The sequence below is a fragment of the Balaenoptera borealis genome, assembly GCF_965194805.1.
Source record: "Balaenoptera borealis genome assembly, chromosome: 3".
Lineage (NCBI taxonomy): Eukaryota > Metazoa > Chordata > Mammalia > Artiodactyla > Balaenopteridae > Balaenoptera > Balaenoptera borealis.
In genome coordinates this window covers 22312698-22334936 of record NC_138866.1, presented here as the reverse complement: position 1 = coordinate 22334936, position 22239 = coordinate 22312698, and the positions used below count along the sequence as shown (strand labels likewise).

The window sequence follows — 22239 nt, the reverse complement described above, 5'->3', positions numbered from 1 at the left end:
GGGTTTTCAGCAGAGGAGTGACATGCTCTAAAAGGCACCTCTGATGCTGTTTGCAGACTGCTGGCCCCTGAGCCCCAAGCAAGGGAAGAATTGGTGGAGTTTGGGAGTATTTTGAGAAGGGCGCAAGGCGTCTCACTCCCAGGTTGGGGACCTGCTGAGCAGTGGAAACTCTGAGACCCACGTCAGGGGTGCCATCTGGGTGGAGTTCCCTGAGAAATTTATTGGGAGAATGTACTGAATCCCCAGAAGGGCAATGGTGCCACACCTGAAGCTCTTGATTTACCCCAAATACTCTTACATCTCAAGAATAGGCATTCTGACCATAAACTTCTGAAAATGTCTTAAATGTCCACAAAATAGTTTCTCTAATAATGATAGATTATTTAGATTATTCAGATAATATTTTTATTTGTGGTAGCCTTCTGTTTAAGGACATCAAGATATATTTGAGGCAGCAAGGTACAGTGGGAAAGCTCACTGAGTAGCAATCAGGAGATAAAAAGTTACATCTCAGGTTTGCCATTACCAGTTATATGAACCTGGGAAAATCATTTAACCCATGGATCTCAGTTTCCAAATCAGGAAAATGGGAAAGAAGGATCTAAAAATTTCTAAGAGCCCTTCTGTCTCTAGATTTAGTCTGCTGTAGCTTTAACTTCTTCCCGTAGTAGGTTGGGAGCTTGAAAGGTTGGAAAGGGTAAGAAAAATGGCTTTCTATAAAGAGAAAGTAAAATAAGGAGAAAACCACTTAGGGATTACTATTTACCCAAGAACACCTGTGGGGTGGAAAAACCTTCATTCTTCTGTGGCAGAAAGCAAAGCTAATGATTGCATAAGGAAAACAGGAAGAAAGATATTTCTGTCATCTTGGGTATTTGCCCTATCAAATTACTAACTCCAAATATTTGTCATTTTGTATTTTTAGAACAGATACTTCCAAAAGCAGGCGAAGAACTTGCTTTTCATTTTTTTTTTTTCATTTTATAACTGCCCTAATTAAAAAGAATTAAAACAGAAAAATGATTTTACAGTTTTGCCCTCATCTAGATGCTGCTAATTAGCTTCTGGTTCTATTACCATAAATGTTATTCCATATTTTTGCTTCTGTCAAAGTTTCTGTGCCATCATGACTTTGCACACTGTGGACCAAACAAATGTTGCTGCCATTCTGGTAAACAACAAATGTAGCCTGCCAGCAATCCATCAGCCAATGCAGCCACCTCCAATGATGTGCCCTGAGGGGAATTCAGGATGGAGATAAACAGGATACTGGCCCTAGATAGTTAAGATGCATATCTAAGCAATAATTTCAATGAACCTGGACTCATTCATCTTCCCATACATAGAAAAACACTAAAATCATTAACTTGAGATGTCTGTTTTTTGTGATTAGCAGCAATCTTTCGATGTCTGACTTTTTCTTTTTTTTTTTTTCCCAGCAAAAACTCCTATATATCTTGGCTCCTTCCTTACCTCTTTGAAACAGTTCCTCAGAGCTATCTGAGAGGCTAAATCCCGATTATATAGTCCTCAGTAAGATTACCAAAGAAAACATAATTCTCGACTTTTAGGTTGTGCTTTTTTGTTTGTTTGTTTGTTTGTTTTGTTTGTTTTTTTTCAGTCGACAACGTGAAGGCCCATCTGTCTGGAATATCCTCTACATGCTGCTTAAATTAGCCCACTGATTGTCCTTCTGCAAGACTTGGCTTGGTTACTACCTCCTCTAACATGGCAGTTAAAAGCATGGCCTCTTGAGTGGTCCGAGTTGAAACCCTGGTTTAGTTTCCTACTGGCCATGTGTGCCTACGGAAGTTCCTGATCCTCTGCACTGGGACTCAGTTTCTTCACCTATAAACAGGAATGATAATAACACCCATAGCGTAGAACTATTTTAAGGATCAAATATATTAACATATGTAAAGTACTCAGAATGGGGAAGGGCACTAGTAAGCACTCAATAAACACTAGCTATTGTTATAACGATAATACTAGTTATTACTCTGTGAACATCTCTCCTAAAGTGTGTGTTGGGTACCCATCCTCAGTGCTTCCCATGCACACACATGCCTCCTATCACCTGTCTAATCACTTCCTGTCTATTTGTCCCTTTCAGTAGACAGCAAATTTCTTAAAGGCAGGACTATATTCTTCCTTAATTTCCAGGGCTGAGTACTTGCTATTATACACAATAGATTTTAGTTTTATGGGGGGAAAAAAAAACAACAAAAAACCTTCTCAACACGAAGATCAATAAATATTCATTTAGAACTTATAAATGCTGTAGAAACATACATGTAGCACACATTATTTTCTAAAAGTACAATTTAAAACCTGACTTTTTGAGGGACAGTGAATGTTTTTAAACACTCAAAATTAAATAAATAAATAAACAAATGGAAGAAAACGAGGGACAGTAAAGTTGAGTTGAATGGTCCAGACAGAGTAAAAGTGAGGAAGATGAGAATAAAATCTTTTGTGGACCTAATAAGGTCCTAATAAGGAAATGTGGGATGTGAACAGCAAACTGTCTCCTGTGGATGAGCTGACAGGGGCTTAGCCACTTGAGGCCACGATGACACTGGTCACAGGGCAGATACTGAGCAATGCTAATCACTTCCCTGAATACTGCAAATCCCTTGCCCCAAGCCCTCAAGATATGCGAAAGTAGGCAATCACATTTGCCTCTTCCATATTTAACATGGAACAGAGGGTCCTGATATGGAACACTGATAAGGAATGATAATTGTTCTGGCTGAGGTAGGGTCCAGGCTAATTTACTTAAAAGCTCCTCGGTGAGGTGAACATAATTAATCTTCTCTGTTCTCAAAGTAAAGGGTTATTTTCTTTTAAATAGTTGTCCTGCGTTCTAAAAAAGAACGACAAAACAAATTAATCATTTTCCATTACTCTGCACACAGCACTTGGATGCTGAGACAGCATGTGAACAGTTAATCCGCCTATATGGATGAGTTTCTGGTGACAGGCAGATCAGATCTAAATAGAAATCAGGCAAGGTATTTTATTTTTATCATTGTGGCTTTGAGACTTAATTCAAAAATAACTGAGACCAACTCTGACTATACTTTTAAAGTTTGCTTTCATAATTAATCCTTTTTTGAACACTTAGAAACACTCTTTTGGATCCTGTACAAAGCATTTCCCTGGCCGACTGCTGCCAAAGCAGACAGAAGCAGAGACTATCTAGAATCCTTCAAAACTATTGAAAATTCAACTGAACTATCTCTTAAGGCCATACTTAGTTCAAAGTACCAGTAATTTGAAGTTATAGCAATACATTTTGGAAGACAGCCCACCTAAACAAGTAATGTTAAAGGTGAATTCTAAGTATGTTTGAGAGGCTCTGTTAAGGTATGTCCTGAATGGCTGAACAGAAGGGCAAGAGAGGATAGATGAAGTATATGTGAGCAAAAGTATATATTTTTAAATAAATTCATCTAGTTTCTGAATTTGCAAGCCCTGGCTGAGAAAGATGGACCATGAAAGCCACTGGGCATTATACAACTGACAATATTATTTGATGAGCAAATTCATCTGACATTTGCCACAAACAATCGTCTTCCTGAAACTTCAATTGCTAGAAAGGTTTTTTTCTTTTTTCCAAATGAAAGCCATGTATTCATTCAACTGGACAACAATGAAGCTTTGTGGCCTGGTGGTTAGTATGAAAAGGAGTTGGTTTGGCCAAAACAATTTGAAATTTTGAACTTAGTCTCCCTTCCCCCACTTCTTTTTTAACATACTCAACTAAAATGAACGAGTTCTGTAGCCCTTACTAGACACATTTAAAAAAAAAAAACGAAACTAAACAAAAAAACAACCAACAAACCCCCTGAAGTAGCCAAAACCATATGACTTTGGACATTTAAAGTATGTTATAAAAACTTAGAAAACATGCAATACTCTGGAAATGAGTCAGGATTTCACAGCATTTATTATACAGAAACTGGATAGGACATCTGGCCTTCCCTTTATCCAACAGCATTTACTAAGTACCTACTATGTACAAATCAAACTATAACATCACTACATCAGGCTTCATTCTGCTAAAGCTGACTAGATTTAGTTCAAGCATATTCTTTTGGTTCCTGAATGAAAATAAGTTATTAGGGCAATAGAGAGAAATATTTATAATTTTTTGTTAACTGCCTTTTCCCATTAAATTGGAAAATTTTAAGTATAGGGATTAAGCCTTACTTGCTATTCTTTAAATCTATGGTGTTAATACATAATAGCTACTCAATAAATATTTATTGAATTTGGTGCTGTAATTGCTTCTCAGTCATCCAGTAACTACATATATGCAACAATATTTTTAAAATTTGCTAATGTGAAAGATTAGATAATTTATATTTGATTTGGGAATAATCCCATATCCTGTCAAGTGAATATGGGTGTGTCAGGAGTTCTGGGATATACTCTATATAATGAAGTTGCAACAGTAACATCAATTACATGAGACAGGTACTCCACGTTTTCTTTGAGGACGCCTGCTCCCTAAATTTTCTTGAGATATTCTAGGACATGACACCCATGAGGAATATCAGTTAGGAAGAGCAAATCTGAAGTATTATATAATATTGCTTTCCCTGTCCTTCCTTCTCTCCCACCCAACTTTAGTTGGAGGCCAAAGGTAAGAGCTTTGCTCTATATTATTTCTAAGAAGGTGCAGACATAGGTACATATCACAGTCATGCAAAGCTCAAACTTTAAATATATATCTGGTCTCTTCCTCTTAAACTTAGAGGGAATCCAGTGCTTTAAAGGAACTTTCTGGAGATGCAAACAAGATGCCTATTGATAGTGAAAACTGGGTCTATCAAATTTATGGTAATAGGTAATATTGCTTGAAGTCAGTTGCAATTTGAACACTGTGGGAACCACAGGAGATTCATTCATAACAAAAACAAACAAGTAAACAGAAAACAAAGAAACAAGGAGATGGGAATACAGAATGGCAGTTTGTTCCCAGATCCTGGAACACAACAACATACTTTGCTTAATCTTTAGTGTATCGGTAATAATTAGTCATCACCATTTACTATTCAGGTCCAACGGGTGAAGTTTTTTTTTTATTTTTTAAGATTTTTTTAAAAAATTTAATTTATTTTTTGGCTGAGTTGGGTCTTCGTTGCTGTGCACGGGCTTTCTCTAGTTGTGGCGAGCGGGGTCTACTCTTCGCTGCGGTGCGCGGGCCTCTCATTGCGGTGGCTTCTCTTGTTGCGGAGCATGGGTTCTAGGCACAGTACTTGCAGCACGCAGGCTCAGTAATTGTTGCACGTGGGCCCTAGAGCACACGGGCTTCAGTAGTTGTGGTGCGTGGGCTCAGTAGTTGCAGCTCTCGGGCTCTAGAGTGCAGGCTCAGTAGTTGTGGTGCACGGGCTTAGTTGCTCTGCAGCATGTGGGATCTTCCTGAATCAGGGGTTGAACCCATGCCCCCGGAATTGGCAGGCTGATTCTTAACCACTGTGCCACCAGGGAAGTCCCCAATGGGTGAAGTTTTAAAAAAATATTTTAGCTACTTGATAAATTACTTAAAGAATATAAAGAGATAGTAAAAAAAAAAATGTTATTAGAAATTTTAGTAAGAAGTTAAGCATGTTATATATTCTCTTGATTTAGAAGGTATGAATGCAACAGACTACTGAATAACTGTCATCCATGATTCTGGAAAATACCCATCTTGTAAATACAGATTAGAAATTTCAAATATATTTCTAATGAGTTCTATTTTATCATTACTTCTGGCTTGTTCTCTTGCACTTGCTTCTTCAAAACACAATACTTCTAAAAATGTGACAGCTTCTAATTTTTCTTTTTTAATATAAATTTATTTATTTATTTATTTTTGGCTGCGTTGGGTCTTCATTGTTGCGCACAGGCTTTCTCTAGCTGTGGTGAGCGGGGGCTACTCTTCGTTGCGGTGCACAGGCTTCTCATTGCGGTGGCTTCTCTTGCTGTGGAGCACGGGCTCTAGGCGCACATGTGGGCTCCGTAGTTGTGGCTTACATGGCTCTAGAGCGCAGGCTCAGTAGTCGTGGCGCACGGGCTTAGTTGCTCCCCCACATGTGGGATCTTCCCGGACCAGGGCTCAAACCCATGTCCCCTGCATTGGCAGGCGGATTCTTAACCACTGTGCCACCAGGGGAGCCCTGCTTCTAATTTTTGAAAAATTGATAATGCAGTCTTCTTTACTACATAATTGCAGATTTTTTTTTCATTTTTTAGATTTATAAGTATCAATTAGAATGGTCAATCCAACAAAAATTTTCATTTCTATATTATCTTTTCCTTTCAGTCACATTTTTATACAACCTGCTTTCAGTGTTTGCCCATTTATGAACCATATGAAGTAAATTATGGTGCACAAACATAACTAAAGATGAAAGAGTACTGTCACACATTCTTTCAGCAAATGCACTGCTCCAGGTTCTTGTTGCCAAATATTGCATGATGAAGTGTTTCTTGTTGAATAAGTAACTGGAAGAGAGCACCCTATTTCCTCTTTGTCCTCAGAAATAGATTGTTCATTCATTGATTTCTGAATTTGCAAAAAATTCATCTACGATCTTATCATTTGAAGACTCATAATCTGACTTTTGCTTATACAATCAATTTCACCATCATCATTAGTATCTAGAATGCCACTGTCTCTCTCTTTATATTCATCTTCTGATTCATCTATTAAGTATGAAATGTCTTCCTCTGTCAGTTTCCTTCTCTTTGTCATTATGGGAGAAAATGAGAAATTCTGAATTATCAACCTGCATCCAATAAAGGTAATAATAATAAAGAAAAAGACTATAAAACTTCTTCTTGAAAGATAATACAATATTTTGATGGAAGGTACTTCTCCGTGGCATTGCGACATGTCTTATGATGGCTTTTATCCCAGAATAGCTTTTCAAGAATGTTTGTATAGCAAACAGACTTCGAAATACACTGTCTTCCTCTTAGGCAAAGGTTCGGTAGAATTTCTTGTAGCTCCCTTTATAGGACTGGGGTTACATAAGCTCAGGGTTCCTCAGCTATAACACAAATTCACTGCATGTGCAACGCCCACCCGGACCCATCTCCATATTGCCCCTGAGGGACTTGGGAGGCAAAGGGAAGTGATACAAACATGCAGCTCATGGGGCCAGCTGTGCTGTGACTAGTAAAGTCCTTTGTCTCATGTCTTCTTCCAGCATCCATAAAAGTACGGCAGGCTAACTTGGTAACTGGTGAGAAGGGTAAAATTCTCAGACTCTTCAGTTCTTGATATACTTTGGACAACACAATAAGAAAATTGAAATGTTATGTAACAGTGATGATTTAGGTCACTTATTGCAACATCCATCTGTGTGATCCCCTTATCCCTCCATCTTCATATGATTTTGGTCTCTTCTAGCATATTTGGGAACAACTGACAAGTACCAATAAAATAATTTCTAGGATGATGAAATAGGAAAATGTTTCAAGAAAATAAGATCACCAAGATTCATTATACATCTTAGATTTATAATAGGCTTCAATAGACTCATGGTGTTTGCAAGACAGAATGAATTTTTTCTATCTTAAAAATGAGGAATGGGCTTCCCTGGTGGCGCAGTGGTTGAGAATCTGCCTGCCAATGCAGGGGACATGGGTTCGAGCCCCGGTCTGGGAAGATCCCACATGCCGCAGAGCAGCTGGGCCCGTGAGCCACAATTACTGAGCCTGCGCGTCTGGAGCCTGTGCTCCACAACAAGAGAGGCCGCGATAATGAGAGGCCCGCGCACCGCGATGAGGAGTGGCCCCCGCTTGCCGCAACTAGAGAAAGCCCTCGCACAGAAACGAAGACCCAACACACCCATAAATAAATAAATTAAAAAAAAAAAATGAGGAAAATTTCTCTTTGCTCTTTGTAAGAACTAAAAAAAGAAAAAAAGAAAAAAAAAAGAATTAAAAAAAAAATCAATCCTTACCAAAAGAAATTAATAGACCAAGATTGGGTCCAAATGACCCTGATGGTATAATAAAGATTAAACCACCCTTGAAAAACTCTTTTCCTTTTATTATCACCTCTCAGATCCTGTTCATCCTTTTAGTACCTAATTTCTCCTTCCTGGGAGCCTTTGTAAACCACTTCTGTGGAGTCTGATATGAAGTCTGGTAGTTCATGAAGTACTTGTCCTATGCTGCTTTGCAAGATAAACCATGCTTTATACTCAGTCCTTTACATGGGTTAGTTGGTGGTCATTTGTTGAATAGAGAAATGAATGAAAGAAATGAGTGGAGAAATGAGTGTGATGTCACAGAGTGGGGAACTAACACAAAAGTAGAAAAGAGGAGAAACAAGAAGAGAGATGAGGGAGGCAGGTAATTTACATATCTTAGTCAAAAGAAAACTGATTGAATAGCCAATTTGCTCAAAATACTGACTTACAAAACAACGTATTTGTTTTTTAAACTCTTTATATGGTTTCCAAAAATACTACTTTGTAAATTGGACAATTCGTTAAGGTTTATTAAAATCAGAGAATTAATCATTTGGTGAGCTCATGACTGGGTAAATTTGCCCTTGAAGTTAGGCCCAACAAGGTTAAATTTTAGTAAGAAGCTACAAGTAAGCAAAATAGAGTCCTGGAAATTTTTTTTTAAATAATGTTTGAGAAAGAATCTTATGACTGTTGTTTTGGTAGATTGGAAATGATATGTTGTAGGCACAGAATACATGATGGTATCAGTAGAAAAGGCATGAAATTAACTCAGTGGAAATTAATAGGACTACATCCAACAGACATGAAGGCAGAGTAACACCAGACTCTAGGGGATGGACTGTAAAGGCACATTCTTAAAGGGCACAAAGAAGATGGCTCAAATCAGTGATTCCCACCCATGACTGCACGTTAGAATCATCTGAGGAACTTTAGAAACTACTGGGTCCTATCCCAGGTCAACTGAATCTGGAGGCAGAAATGTGTTGAACTAAAATTATTAGGATTATTAAATAAGAACTATAAATTTAAATTTCTCAGACCCTAAATTTGAAATAATTAAATTGAATTTTGGAGGTAAAATGTATATAACATAGAGTGCCAAGACACATAACCAGTGTGACAAAACTAGGACCAGAACGCAAGTGTCCCGTTTAGTGAGCCAAATCTTTCTAGTCATGTACTGCTCCTGTGACTGGGAAAGGTAGTGCACACATAAGGGAGGAATATTTGTTTTAAATTAGAAAAGCACTTTCCATCCATTACCTCATTTGATCTTCTCAGCAAATCTGTGCACAAATAGGACAAGTAATAGGCCCATTCATAGATAATAGAAATTAGGATCAGAGGGGTTAAGTGAGTTGTCCATGTGAAAGAGCCAGGACTCACAACCAGGTCTTTGAACTCTCAGGGCACCAAATCCTAATCATTCTCTAAGAAATGTGGAGATCACCTGGCTTTTGCCTTACCCTCTCAGTCAACTCCTTCATGTCTGGGAACAAATACACTCTTCTTCAAGGAAAAACTAATGTCTAATGTGGAGTTCTGGGGTATTACAAAGCAAAACAAGTTCTGAGTTAGAAATGATAGGGATAAAAGCTGAAAACAGTAAGTTCTCTGACAAGATATAAGGGGAGTACTTCACGGAATCTAGGTGTTTTAAGTCAGTGAGTCTATATTTAATAAGCTTTAGACTATCTGGTTAATGTCTGATGACAATGAAACAAACAAGTCAGGATGTGTTCTACTGGCCTTTGTTACGGATATAGGTAGAGAGTGAGATGCTAGTAGAGGAAAACATTGAAGAAGCTCCAGAAAATCATTTATGGAGCACGAACTATGCGAAACAATTAAGAACAGAGCCTAAAGACAATAATGAGGGAAGGGCTATTTTGATGGCCTTTCACTGTTTGATGTTCAAGTATAATGTATTTGGGGGCCATGATAGGATAAAATCGCTCACTAATGTTAAATAATTAACACAAGACCACTTTGGATATTTATATTAATAGTGATAACAGTGACAGTATACTCTCCCCAGCCTTTCATCTGAGATCAAAGTTTGTTAAAAGCCCTAAACAAACTTTATGAACAGTTGTGTAAGTGGAATTAGAGTATAAAATTAAAAAAAGATCGACTGAGGCATTTAATATCACTGAGCAAGCTCAAGACACAACTAGTAATGCAACCAAGGGGCACGCCAACGCTCTTCTTCAACATTCACAAGGAAGAAAACTAGATCAAAGTTGCTTTATTAAACGCCATGTACCAATAGGTCGAGGGCATATTTTGACAATTCTAAATATGATTCAAGAATTCAGTGTCCTGTTTATGACTCTACTTCTTGACCTGCTCAAGGTAAATATGGGATCTCGTTGTTAGTTTTCTTCCTCTTCACTTAGTATCATTCGCTAGGTACTTACTTATAAAGCATTCCTTACTCATGTCTTCATTACTCTCAACATTCACAAGTGGAGTATGTGGAATGGAAAGAACACGGAGTCACTAATCAGGACAATTGAATTCTAGCCCTCAATTTGCCATATTTGGCTATTCATAAACTCCTCTGTCCTCCAGACTTCTTATTTATAGGGTGAGGGGTTTTGACAAGGGTCTCTAAGAGTCCTTCCATTTGTAACATTACCTAAAATGTGAGAGCCACGGCAGCAGGGACCCAATCTGCTATATGCCTGAGGACACTGTCGAGATATGGCAGGGATTCAACAAGTATCTGTTGTATACAATTACATGATTAAATCAGGGTAAATTGTTTGAAAGCAACTATTCATAGGGTGAAAATTTTTTAATGAAGATAAATTTTTTTAAATTCCTCCTAGAGTCTACTAAGTAAAAGACTTTTAAAATATGACCCAGTGCAGCACAATCATTAAAAAAAAACATTTTAAAAACTGAAATGTAGAGAGGTTAAACAACGTGCCCAGAGTCATGTGCCTGGTTATCGAGGAGGATATGACCAGAACCCACCATTTCTGACTCTAAATCAGATACTGTTGTACTATATCACTTTCCATCATTTAAAACTAGGCATATAATAATTTTCAGCTGAAACCTGTATGCAATTGGTTAAAATTAGGTGCACAAAATGAAAAAATCCCAAATTAGCTTTTTATGTAAAGGCTACTTCAAAATGTGTGTAACAGACACTACTCCCACCAACTATATATTAAGGGTGTAATACCAATATTTCATTTTATAGTTAGATTAGGATCTTAAAAAGATGTAATACATTATTACTCTGAGATTTCACCCAGATATGCTCTCTTAAAGAGAACAGAAAGCATTTCTTGTATGTATATTTTTCAGAAAGATACTTCAGAAAGTGTTTTGTAATATACACTCATATTATCTTCACAATACAAAACAAGGCTTTTTACCCATAGAATGCACTGTTATTGATAGTGTTTGGAACAGGACTATAAAACACATTATCAAGCAAGGCAGTTAGGCAGTCTGACTACTTATCAGCATCAACGATGAAGCTGTCAGACTGACCTCCAAACACTAAGGAATTCAATAACACTAAATTCATCTGCTGGTGAAGCTGCATTCATTATGTAATTTCTCAATGATACTTTCCCTATGTCGCCGCATTTATGAAAAATCTGACAGCGCGGTGAGAAACGATCTTTGCAGGCTGAAGGAAGTCTTACATTTTTAAATTGGTCATCACCTTTTGCCACAAGGTTGCAACTCTGTATAAACAGCCCACTGGTTTCAGCACCATTTTCTGCATTTTAACATAAGCACAGTCATGTTTTTGCAATTTAACCCTTTGAAGATGACCCCATTATTGGAAAATATACACATTTTAATACTGACTAACACAGAATACAGACTCTGTATTTTGGGACAAGGTGGCGAAAGGAGAATGTCTAGATTGTTTCAACCAAGATCCCTCATGAGAGATTCATGAGGATATTTCCGTTTGCCCTCGATGCGAATATACAGAAGGTAGACTAACATTAGAGCAGTGGGAAACTTGGCAGAACGGGCTAGGACAGGGTTTGTGCAAAACCTTTTTCCGGTTTCAGTTTGAATGGGTTCCCAGGAAGTGTCAAGTTTGAACAAATCCAAAATTTTACAATGCAGCTCAGCCAAAACTGCTGAGATTCACCTGATTCTGGGTCAAAACCGTACAGAGCACACTGCGTTTTATTTGGTGTAAAGCCAATTTGACTGAACCTTTCAGGCAACTTCAATGAGAGGCTTATAGCCTTGGCAAGACCAAAAATGAACCTGGCTTGATCTTTGGTTTTGAAACAGCAAGTTCTGGCTTTATAAAGAGATAAAGGCAAGTTTTACCCAGCTTCAAGATTCTTACAAATACTTAGAAGAGGCACTGCAGATAATTAACTGTTATTTGGCCACATTTACATACTCAAGTCAGTTATTTCCTCAGCTAAACCGGGACACTTTAGTTAAATACATTAACACTATTGGGTCCATATACTCCTAAGTGCCCCAGAGCAGATTCTGGTGTCCTAACAAAGAATAATGGTCCTTCTTCAACAACTTATGTGCCTGTAGACTGGCTTGCACACGTAGTAGGGTGAAGCACAATTAGTGTTAGATCCATAGTGGGAAGGGAAGGAAATTGAAAGTAAATCCCCAGCAATCAGTGTCTAACAGTAGACAGGTGAAATCAGAATACGCAGCATCTCTTAGTAATTTCCAGAGACGTACTGGCATACTCTTGTACTTATGGATACCAAGATCTTGAAGATCAACTGGTGTGCATACTTCAAGTCTGGTACCACTAATATTAGCTGAATGAATCCTTTAGAGATGTGCTTAAGCCTCTAGCACTTTTTTAAAAATAGAAATCATATTTCTAACAGTTTTCCTGTGTCTCGTAATTTTTTTCAGATAGGCAAATTTGTGCATGTTTTTCTCCATATAGCTGCAGGTTAGGATTTATCCTGTAAATTATGTTTTCTCTGTAAGTATATCCTAAAAATACAGGAAGCTTAGATTGTTTTAAGTAACTTTGGTTTGAGAAGTTGATTAAACACTGACAAATTGCAACTACACAGTTACACATTTGCTCTCAGTCAATACTTTTCAAAATTTTGATTACATCCTCCCTAAATAATTTTTAAACTGTGTATCTCCCTTACTCTCCCCCCTCCCATACACACATTTTTAAGTTGTCGGAATGTTTTCATCATAAGTTTAGGTAGTTGCAAAGGATGAAAATTCTTGAATGTAGTAAATATTGTCATTTTCAAATAAAACTTTTATATTACTCATATAAACTTATCCAGTGAACTTTAAATCTCATTAATTTGTTACCACCATTTATCCACTTACAAAATAACTAAATACCATCCTCTTTAAAAGACAGATTTTATATGATTCCTTTTCCCTTTGAATTTATTTCAAATCTGTTTTCCCTCACCGACTTTTATCCTAATATAAAATATATTTATGCTTGCAGGCCTATTTATTGGTTATCCTATCATACTTCATCCTTCTCTGTAACAAAAATGTATATATATACAGAGAGAAGAACTGATTTTTAAAACTCTCTGTGACCATAATGCTCTAAGTGTTAAACATTATTATGGAATTGAATTATCATATAATTAATATTAGGTATATTAAAATTTTGAGAAAAAATTAAATGTGAAATATCAAAAAACCTCGAGGCTTCCAAATGTATATCTCTTACTGGGATGGATATAGCTTCCTCTTCTCCTGTACTCAATTAGCTCATGTATCCATGGGTAAATGCTAATTTTGTTTCAATAAGACAGGGTTCCATTTCTATTTCTATTTTTTGTTTCTATAGATTTACTCACTGAGAAGTCTTGTTCACATAAAAAAGTACATGAGAATGAAATTAGTTTTGTTATAACAATGTCACTCAATTTCTTGAATGCCTTCCTAGTTTTATAGCAAAGATTACATAGTGATCTGTCATCAAAAATTAATTTTAATGATCTACCAGCTCGATTAGGTCCTCTTTCAATTTTGTTGAAAGCAAAGAATTAGAAACCACTTGACTTGCCAAAGGATTGTAATGTAGTTATTAAAGTCATTCACTTTCCATTTCTGGATGGTAAACCCAAAAGGCTTTACTCACCAAGACTTAAATGACTACAACTGTTCTTTTTTCACTTAGAGATATTTCATTGAACTTAACACATGCAAAAAATAAAAATCTTATCAATTTCAATACCATTCTATCAGTATAAAATTTTAATATATTTATTTTATCTCAGCATTAAATATATCTGCATCCAAAACTTAGAGCTGCAGACTGGCAAAGCCAGTCCTCATTGTCAAACCAATCAGCCAAATCAGCAGTACTTTCTGGCAGAAAAAAAGCCTGACTTCATTTTTCAATTCTATGTAATGTGTTAATGTGTCCTCGTGACAACTGTCTCACTTTTGAATCATAATTCTAAGACAGATAAATAGATAAGGCATGGAGCCGGACCAGAGTTTGTCACCTGGATGAAATAAGACACTGCGGCTTTCAATGCTTTCTTTCCAACACATCTTAGCTTTGTTTTCTGGAGCTATACATTCTCTGATTATAGTAGGTGGTGGAAGAGGTGAGGTCATTAAATAAAACTGTCTTTACTCCTCCTCAACATCAATCAACAATACATGCCGATTTCAGAACAACCCATTCTCAACACCCCATATATCTAATACAACCCTTTGTTCTTATCAAAAATATATGGATGACTAAGAAGGACAAGAAGCCTTACCTTAGTGACCTGATTAAAGGAGGACATGAAGGCACCCAAATCATAAACTGCCCCTTGTTTGGCACCCTGAAGTGCCTGGGGGAATTTGCCATCATGGGTCCCTGGATGGGTGAGAAGGAGGCCTTTCTTCTGCAAAGTGGGAGGAGGCTGATTATGAAAAGTAAGAGGGCCTCTTCAAGCAGAGCTATTTTAAGAGAATGTGCAGGTAGTAGCTGAGGATATAAAAATGGATTCTCTTAAACCTACTTGTGTCTTGACTGCCCCTTGGAAGATTTTTGTGCACTCCTGGAGGTACACTACTGGGAGACTGTGCTGTACCGCACCAGTTTTCTTTGAACCTGACTGTCAGGGACAGCATTAATCATTTTGTTGTAAAATTAAAAAAAAAAAAAAAAAAGTGCTGATAACACGTTTCAATTTCCTTTGCTTTTTGGTAAAATGTGTCATAGACACAAATGAGTACATAAAACATATACATAAAGAAAATGACAATTTTTGTGGTTTTAGTCATCATTTCCCTAATTATGAATGAAGCTGAATATACTCCTTTTTTAAAAAATTTATTTATTTATTTATTTATTTATGGCTGTGTTGGGTCTTCGTTTCTGTGCGAGGGCTTTCTCTAGTTGTGGCAAGCGGGGGCCACTCTTCATTGAATATATTCTTACATGTTTCTTCTTCAACTGAAATGCTTGCTTATGCCTTTTATCATTTTTCTTTTCTTTTTTTTTTTTTTTTTAATCTGGGTTGTTTATCCTTTTCTAATTGCTTTGTTGGCAATAAGATTTGGATACAAACTGATTTGGATACAAACTGCTAGTCAGTTATATCTTCTGCTACAAATGTGTTCCAAGTGTGGCTTTTCTTTTCATTCTTTTTATGTTGTCTTTTGATTTATGGAAGTTCTTAATTTTGATGTGGTCAAATCAGTCATTTCCTTTATGACCTATGTTTTCAGTGCCCCTACCCCCACCCCTAGAAATCCTCCAAAGTCCCAGGGTCATGATGATACTAAACTATACTTCGTTTTAAAGTCTTACGGTTTCATCATTCACATTTAGGCTTTCACCCACTTTTGCATCTGAGATAGGGGTTCAATTTCATTTTTTTCATACCATTTATTAAAAAGTCCATCCTTCCTCCTCTGATATGTGATGCCAGGTATGTCAGACACCAAGTTTCTATGTACACATATTTGTTTCTGGATTCTCTATTTGATTACATGAACCTATTTATATATTCCTGTGTCAAGACTACACTATCTTAATTTCAATAGCTTTAATAAGGTTGTATGTATGTTAGGAAAACTCTCCCCACTTCCTCTTCTTCAGAAGTATCTTGACTATTCCAGAGTGTCTTCTCTATAAAGGCTTGAATTTTTTTGTCAGACATTTTCCTGTATACTTTGTATTCTTTGTTACTTTTGTATTGATATAGTAACTTTAATTACATTTTCTCAGCGATTGTTGCTGGAGTTAGAAGGAAAAGGGACTTTCATATACTGGTTTCTATCAAACTTGTTAAACTATTTTTCATAATTTAACTATGAATTCCTAGAGCTTTTTATACAAACAATAATATTACTTGCAAATAATGATAGTTTTACTGCTCTGGTTAATACCACCAACACAGTGTCTAACAGAAACTGTAGAATGGGGCATCTTTTGCTTATTCCTGGTCTTAAAGAGGGACTTTCAAAATGCTAAGGTGAGGTTTGCCAGAGATTTTTTTTTCACATGACCTTTATCAGATTAAGGAAGTTCTCTTCTATTCTTAGTTTTCTAAAAGGTTTATGAGGATGATAATGATATCATAGGAATAAATCTTCTTATTCATCTATTGGGATGACCTTATTAAATTTATTTCTCCTCAATCTGTCACTATGGTGAATTACACTGACTGATTTTTTTAATTTTAAACCAACTCAATTCCTGGAATAAACTCAATTGATGAATTGGTAATTTGTCAGTGTTCATGAGTAATTATCCTTTTTATACCTTCCAGGATTTATTTTGCTAATATTTTGTGTAAAATATTTTTGTATCCATGTTAATGTGTGAGAAGTTCCTTAATTTCCCTTATTTATACATTCCGTCTGATTTTGTCTCAAAGGTTATGCCAATTCCTAATGAGTTGGGCATATCCTTTCTTTTATTTTTTGACCTGTGAGTTGCTTAGAAGTTTACTTTGAAATTTCCAAAAGTCTATGGTTTATTTGGTTCTTTTTGAATCTTAAAGCTAGTTATAATCATGTCACTAAATTCCGGTCTATGGAAATGAACAGAAATGATATGTGCAAATTCTAGTTTTCACTAAAGGCAAGTTACATACATGCTCTTTCTTTCTTTTGTCTAGTTACAATATTAATCTAAGGGCTGGAGTGGAGGAGGCATCTTAGATCAGGAGGCGGAAGCAGGATATTGAAGATGGTAGAGCAAAACAACAAAAGAAGCCTGGGTTTCTGACACCATACCTGCCATGGACACGATATATTTGGATTGTTAAACAAGAGCGAAACTAATTTCTATCTGACTTAACCCATAATTCTTTTTGGATTTCTCTTAACTGAGGTCATGCTAACTCTAACTAATACAAAGGTATTGAGAATCTAAATTATCATGGCATTTATGGAAATGAAAATAAAGACAGATCTGAGGTGCGATATGACAAACAGAATTTGTGTATCTCCAAGCTGAACAGCCTTCCCTTCCCTTTCATTTCCTAAAATGACCCTGACTTCTTACTGTACTGCCTATATCTCCTCTTCTCCCTTGACCTCCCACTTACTAAGTTCACTGGTGCCTTTCTATAAACAAGGGTAATCACTCTAACCCTGCCTTTCTGGCACCAAACTGTCCCAATTCCTAATTTTCCAAGCACAGTCCTAAAGTCGTATTACCTCCACCTGCGCTTTCCCTCTTCCTCCTTGCAGGCTCTCACCACTCCACTCCACGCTGCACACCACCACTCCAGCTGTACTCCTGCACACCACATTCACCACGCCACAAGCCCTGATTGAAAACCATTAATGACTACTTACTGGCTAAAGAGCCGTGCTACCGCCTTTCACCTCCCAACCTCGCAATGGACACACCAGAGAACGCAAAGCAATCACAGCGGCGCCCTCCAAAGGAGCGGCCCAGAGTCCTTCCCGACGGAGTGTTTCCATAGCCAGTAGCGACCAGCAGGAACTGGCACTCAGGAAGAAACCCACTTGTATCCCTGATATAAAAGATCAAATCGAAACTCCTCGGTTTGTATTCCAAAACTCCGAAGTGTCTATTACTCTCTCAAAGTTTTACAGATAATGAGCCTATAAGAAAAAAAAAAAAAAAAAAAGATGCGAAAGCCTTTGAAATGGAACAAAAACTTACTGGGTATCTTCAGTGAAAAACTAGTTTTTGCGTAGCGGACCCTTCTGGGTTTTTTGATTCTACAGGATCTCTGTATCAGTCATTGTCTTTGAGCTATTTATAACTCTGTGAGTTATAGATGACTGATTGCTATGCAAATGACTCTTGTACATAGACATGAAATAAGTTTTGTCTGGGGAGGTTCAATTGATTTCCTTCCTCCACTATGGAAGAAGCCAGTTTTGCCTCTATTTTAAATTCACTTCAGTACTCTATTGCTCTTTGAATGTTCCTTTAAGTGAGTTGTAACATCTTGCTCGTTCTCTGATTAATTAATGTGTTAAACTCATTTGTCATGAGTTCATTTTATATTTGTATGAGGGTCATGATTTCATGATTTTGCCTTAAATTTTTTTTTTTTAAATATCCTTTTACTAACTCTTTTTTCATTATTGCCTTTAAACTTTTATTACATCCCCAATATAGAATGTCTTCTCTGGCTCTTTCTACCTGACACTACTGATTCTTCCCATTTCAGAGAGGAAACTAATCTCCTCCATCATGTCCTCAAACTACAAAAGCCATGCTTTTCCATGATGAACCTAGACTGCAATGATGTTAATTTATTTTACAATTATTGTTTCTTTGTAATGCCTTCTAAAAAATGTACTGTTTCATTCACATGTTGTAGACAGTGCATATTTATCTTACATCATTAATTCATTTATATGTAAGCAACTTCTCTCCTCAATTAAAGTGCAAGCTCCTTGAGAGAACTGATCACAATTCCTTTTCCTTTTCTCCTCTTCACTGTCTACCTAGTACCTTAGTGCCCAATAAATATCCACTCTGAGTCCCATCCATGGCCCATGAACTGGGGCTCTCAACCAAGATTTTTTTGAGGTAATCACTTAGCTTTATTTGGGGAATCAACCTACTATGTTTTGGCTGAAGGTGGTTCCTTCCTAGGAGAATTCACACTAAACTTTAATGAAGATCATGGGAGCTTCTGTGAAACACCAAATAAAGTGTAATACTGAGCAGAAAGGCTAGGGAAAAAAGAATAAATTGATGCTTCTAGGTACTTTTTTCCCTCAACTATCAGTACTGTGTATACCTATATTCTTAAGAATAGTCTATGTGAGGATTATATACATTCAGTTTGACATTCATTCTTTGATTCTACAAATGTTTATTGATTTTCAACTATACGTTAGAAATTTTTTGCAGGCCCTGGGGATGCATTTGTAAATAAAATGTAATTTCTATTCCAAGAAGCTTACCTGCTAGTGAAGAAGGAGAGGGAAGTATTGAGAAAGAGAAGGGAAACAGACACAACTGCGACCTAAGCATATAGATAATTGGTGACAAGCCAAATCAAGTTGCTCATTATAACAAAAAAGACCTTCTTATTTTCAGGTATTATAACTACTAAACCTTTAAAATTAATCTATTGTAAATACCCCTAATGGAATAATGAAATTTCCAATTTTGCAGATCTGTATCACCAGGACACATACCCTACATTCAAAGCCTTACATACCCTAATACCACCTAAACCAAATGAGAGACCACCAACATTTTTCTATGGTTTAAGTGCTAAGTTGTGAGAGACTAATAAATGGTCTTGAGACTGCTTCCAGCATATTTGATTTTATGAACTATAAAATACTTTATCAGCTGAATAGTCTACCAAGTATATTAAATCCACTCTTTATAATGCCATATGAAGTCAAAGGATTTCATAACATTTGAGCATTAACATTATTACTGAGCATTTTCATTCATTATTACTGAAGTTTTACTTATGATAATTATTTCAAATTAAAACCATCTTGAGAAAACTGCCACTGTAAAAAACCTAGTTCATTTAACCAGTTTTATTTTTCTCATGATGATTTTTTATTTTTTACCTTTATTCTTAGAGGAACCCTTAGAATAAGGCATTTAAGATTTTATACCATAGTACTATGTTAGTAAAGAGATTATGTAAATAAAAAAGACCAACAAATACTAATAAAAGTTATAGGCTTCTTGTTGTTATTGATAATTTTCAGCTTCGCATGACATACTAGTATAATCAAAATGATTAAATAAGAAATAATAAGCAATCATGTAATGATAATGATAATGATAACCTAACATTTGTTTGGTCCTAAATATTTTCACATATATTTTCTCTCTTAATTCTCACAACAGTGTGATAAAATATGTTTAATTATATTCATTTTTACAGATGAAGGAATCAAGAAACAAGCGATTTACTAAATGTTGAAGTGGCATTTTGTATACTGAACCCAGGTCCTCAAACTCAACATTTCTGTTTTGGTTCATACTTTTAAAAAGAGCATTTAATTTACAAGTCAAATACTGTTGGCAAGACACTTTCTAAGGATAAGTAAAATATATGTGGAGGAACACTAAACATTTTATTCACTTACGATGTCATCATACTGAAACCGAGAAAGTCAGTGTACTTTCCCAATGGCCTGGTTAAATCTAAGGAATAGATTATTTCCCAGCTAGGGTCTGCACACTGTCAATCAAAATCACTTGCTTACACAGGACCAAAATACTCTGTATTAGCATCTTTCCTTTCCTCACACTCAAAATATAAATATTTTATTCTTAACTAGCCTTATTGTTTAAAAGTTTCTTATTTTTCACCTGCTCATTAAAAACATAAAAAAAAAAATCACCACTAGACCCAAGTCACTCAATATTTTGTGTGTTTTCAAAAGTTTTAAACACAAAATATGCATATTCAATATTTGTATCATACTCTCCATATAGCTTTAAATACCTCCCCCTGTATATAACAGCATGTCAATATTTTCTTTTTGAAAATATGACTTTTTTTTTTTTGATTGATTGATTGATTGCTATGTTGGGTCTTCGTTTCTGTGCTAGGGCTTTCTCTAGTTGCGGCAAGCGGGGGCCACTCTTCATCGCGGTGCACAGGCCTCTCACTATCGCGGCCTCTCTTGTTGCAGAGCACAGGCTCCAGACGCGCAGGCTCAGTAGTTGTGGCTCACGGGCCTAGTTGCTCCGCGGCATGTGGGATCTTCCCAGACCAGGGCTCGAACCCGTGTCCCCTGCATTAGCAGGCAGATTCTCAACCACTGCGCCACCAGGGAAGCCCCCTGAAAATATGACTTTTAATGGCTGAATAATATTTCATTGTAAGGTGGTACCATAATTTATTTTACCATTCTTTCAATTCACGTGGTTTTCATTATAAAAATGTTTATTTATAAAGTAATTAACCATGTTTTTTAAAACTTGAGAAACAAAGAAAGGAATGATATCACAGCCCTAATTCTTGTCTAACAAGTCACTATTATAAGATTTGCTTGCTTCTATTCTTTTTTTTATACACCTATCATCATATGTTATCATTAAAGTACATGTAATTTTATATCTTGAATTTGTTTCCATTTAACTATATAAGAAACCTTTTCCAAAATCATTGTGTCATGCTGGGTGGAAACTTCACACTTTATCTAACCATTACTTTATTGCCGAATAATAAGTCGTCTCCCCTTTCTTTCTATTTAAAAATGTATATCATTTTCCAGTAAATATTGCAAGCATGTAATCTTTATATATTTGCACTTAAAAAAAATGATTTCCTAATACCAGATTCCTGCAAGTAAGATTATTGAAAAAAAGGCTAACCAGCTTTTATCATTATTTGGATATTGTAAAAAAAAAAATGTTGACGGTCTGCCCTTCAAAGTATAAATAGCAGCCTGATTTTAGTTTCTTATCAACTAGTCCTTTTAGTGATTGGGAAATACAGAAACAAATAAGCATAATTACATTTAAGCTAATTTTGTTTTCCATAAATTAGTGCATAAGGGCATCACCTGTCTTGAGAGAGCAGTGACCACTTAAATACACACACTTTTTTTCTTAATTTTTTTTTTTTCATTTTAAAAGTTTGTATCTACATACCTTTCTGGTATAGTTTAGCTTACTTTCCCCTTTGAATCTTAGATGTAGTTTTAGAAATGCTTTCCAGAACTGCTTCCTTTGGGGAGTGCTCTGAAATCCACATCAGGACACAGCAGTAATCCTGATAGAAGGAGAAAGAAAATGCCCCAACTTACCGTTTCTAACGCATGTACACGATCCTGCAAATAAAGCATAATACATAATTATTAAAAC

At 36.3% G+C, this 22239-nt stretch overlaps 2 protein-coding genes across 9 annotated transcripts in view; one reads left to right on the top strand and one right to left on the bottom strand.

Moving 5' to 3' along the window:
- CEP128 (centrosomal protein 128) overlaps positions 1–22239 on the bottom strand; it is a 444997-nt gene that overhangs the window by 46682 nt on the left and 376076 nt on the right. For 3 of the 4 annotated variants that reach the window (XM_082384674.1, XM_082384675.1, XM_082384676.1), the window contains one exon: positions 22182–22205. In XM_082384674.1, the coding sequence (XP_082240800.1) occupies positions 22182–22205 (24 nt within the window). Of the gene's footprint in view, positions 1–21465; positions 22148–22181; positions 22206–22239 lie in introns of those variants that run through there. The other variant, XM_082384677.1, reaches the window with a different exon arrangement.
- Positions 1–22239, top strand: part of LOC309625350 (uncharacterized protein) — a 90711-nt gene that overhangs the window by 65829 nt on the left and 2643 nt on the right. For 2 of the 5 annotated variants that reach the window (XM_082384774.1, XM_082384773.1), the window contains exon 5: positions 17072–18510. The exons of 1 other annotated variant lie outside the window; for it this stretch is intronic. In XM_082384774.1, coding sequence (XP_082240900.1) covers positions 17072–17114 — 43 coding nt within the window. In that variant the 3' untranslated portion in view covers positions 17115–18510. Of the gene's footprint in view, positions 1–17071; positions 18511–22239 lie in introns of those variants that run through there. 2 more of the 5 variants (XR_014242466.1, XR_014242467.1) reach the window with 2 other exon arrangements.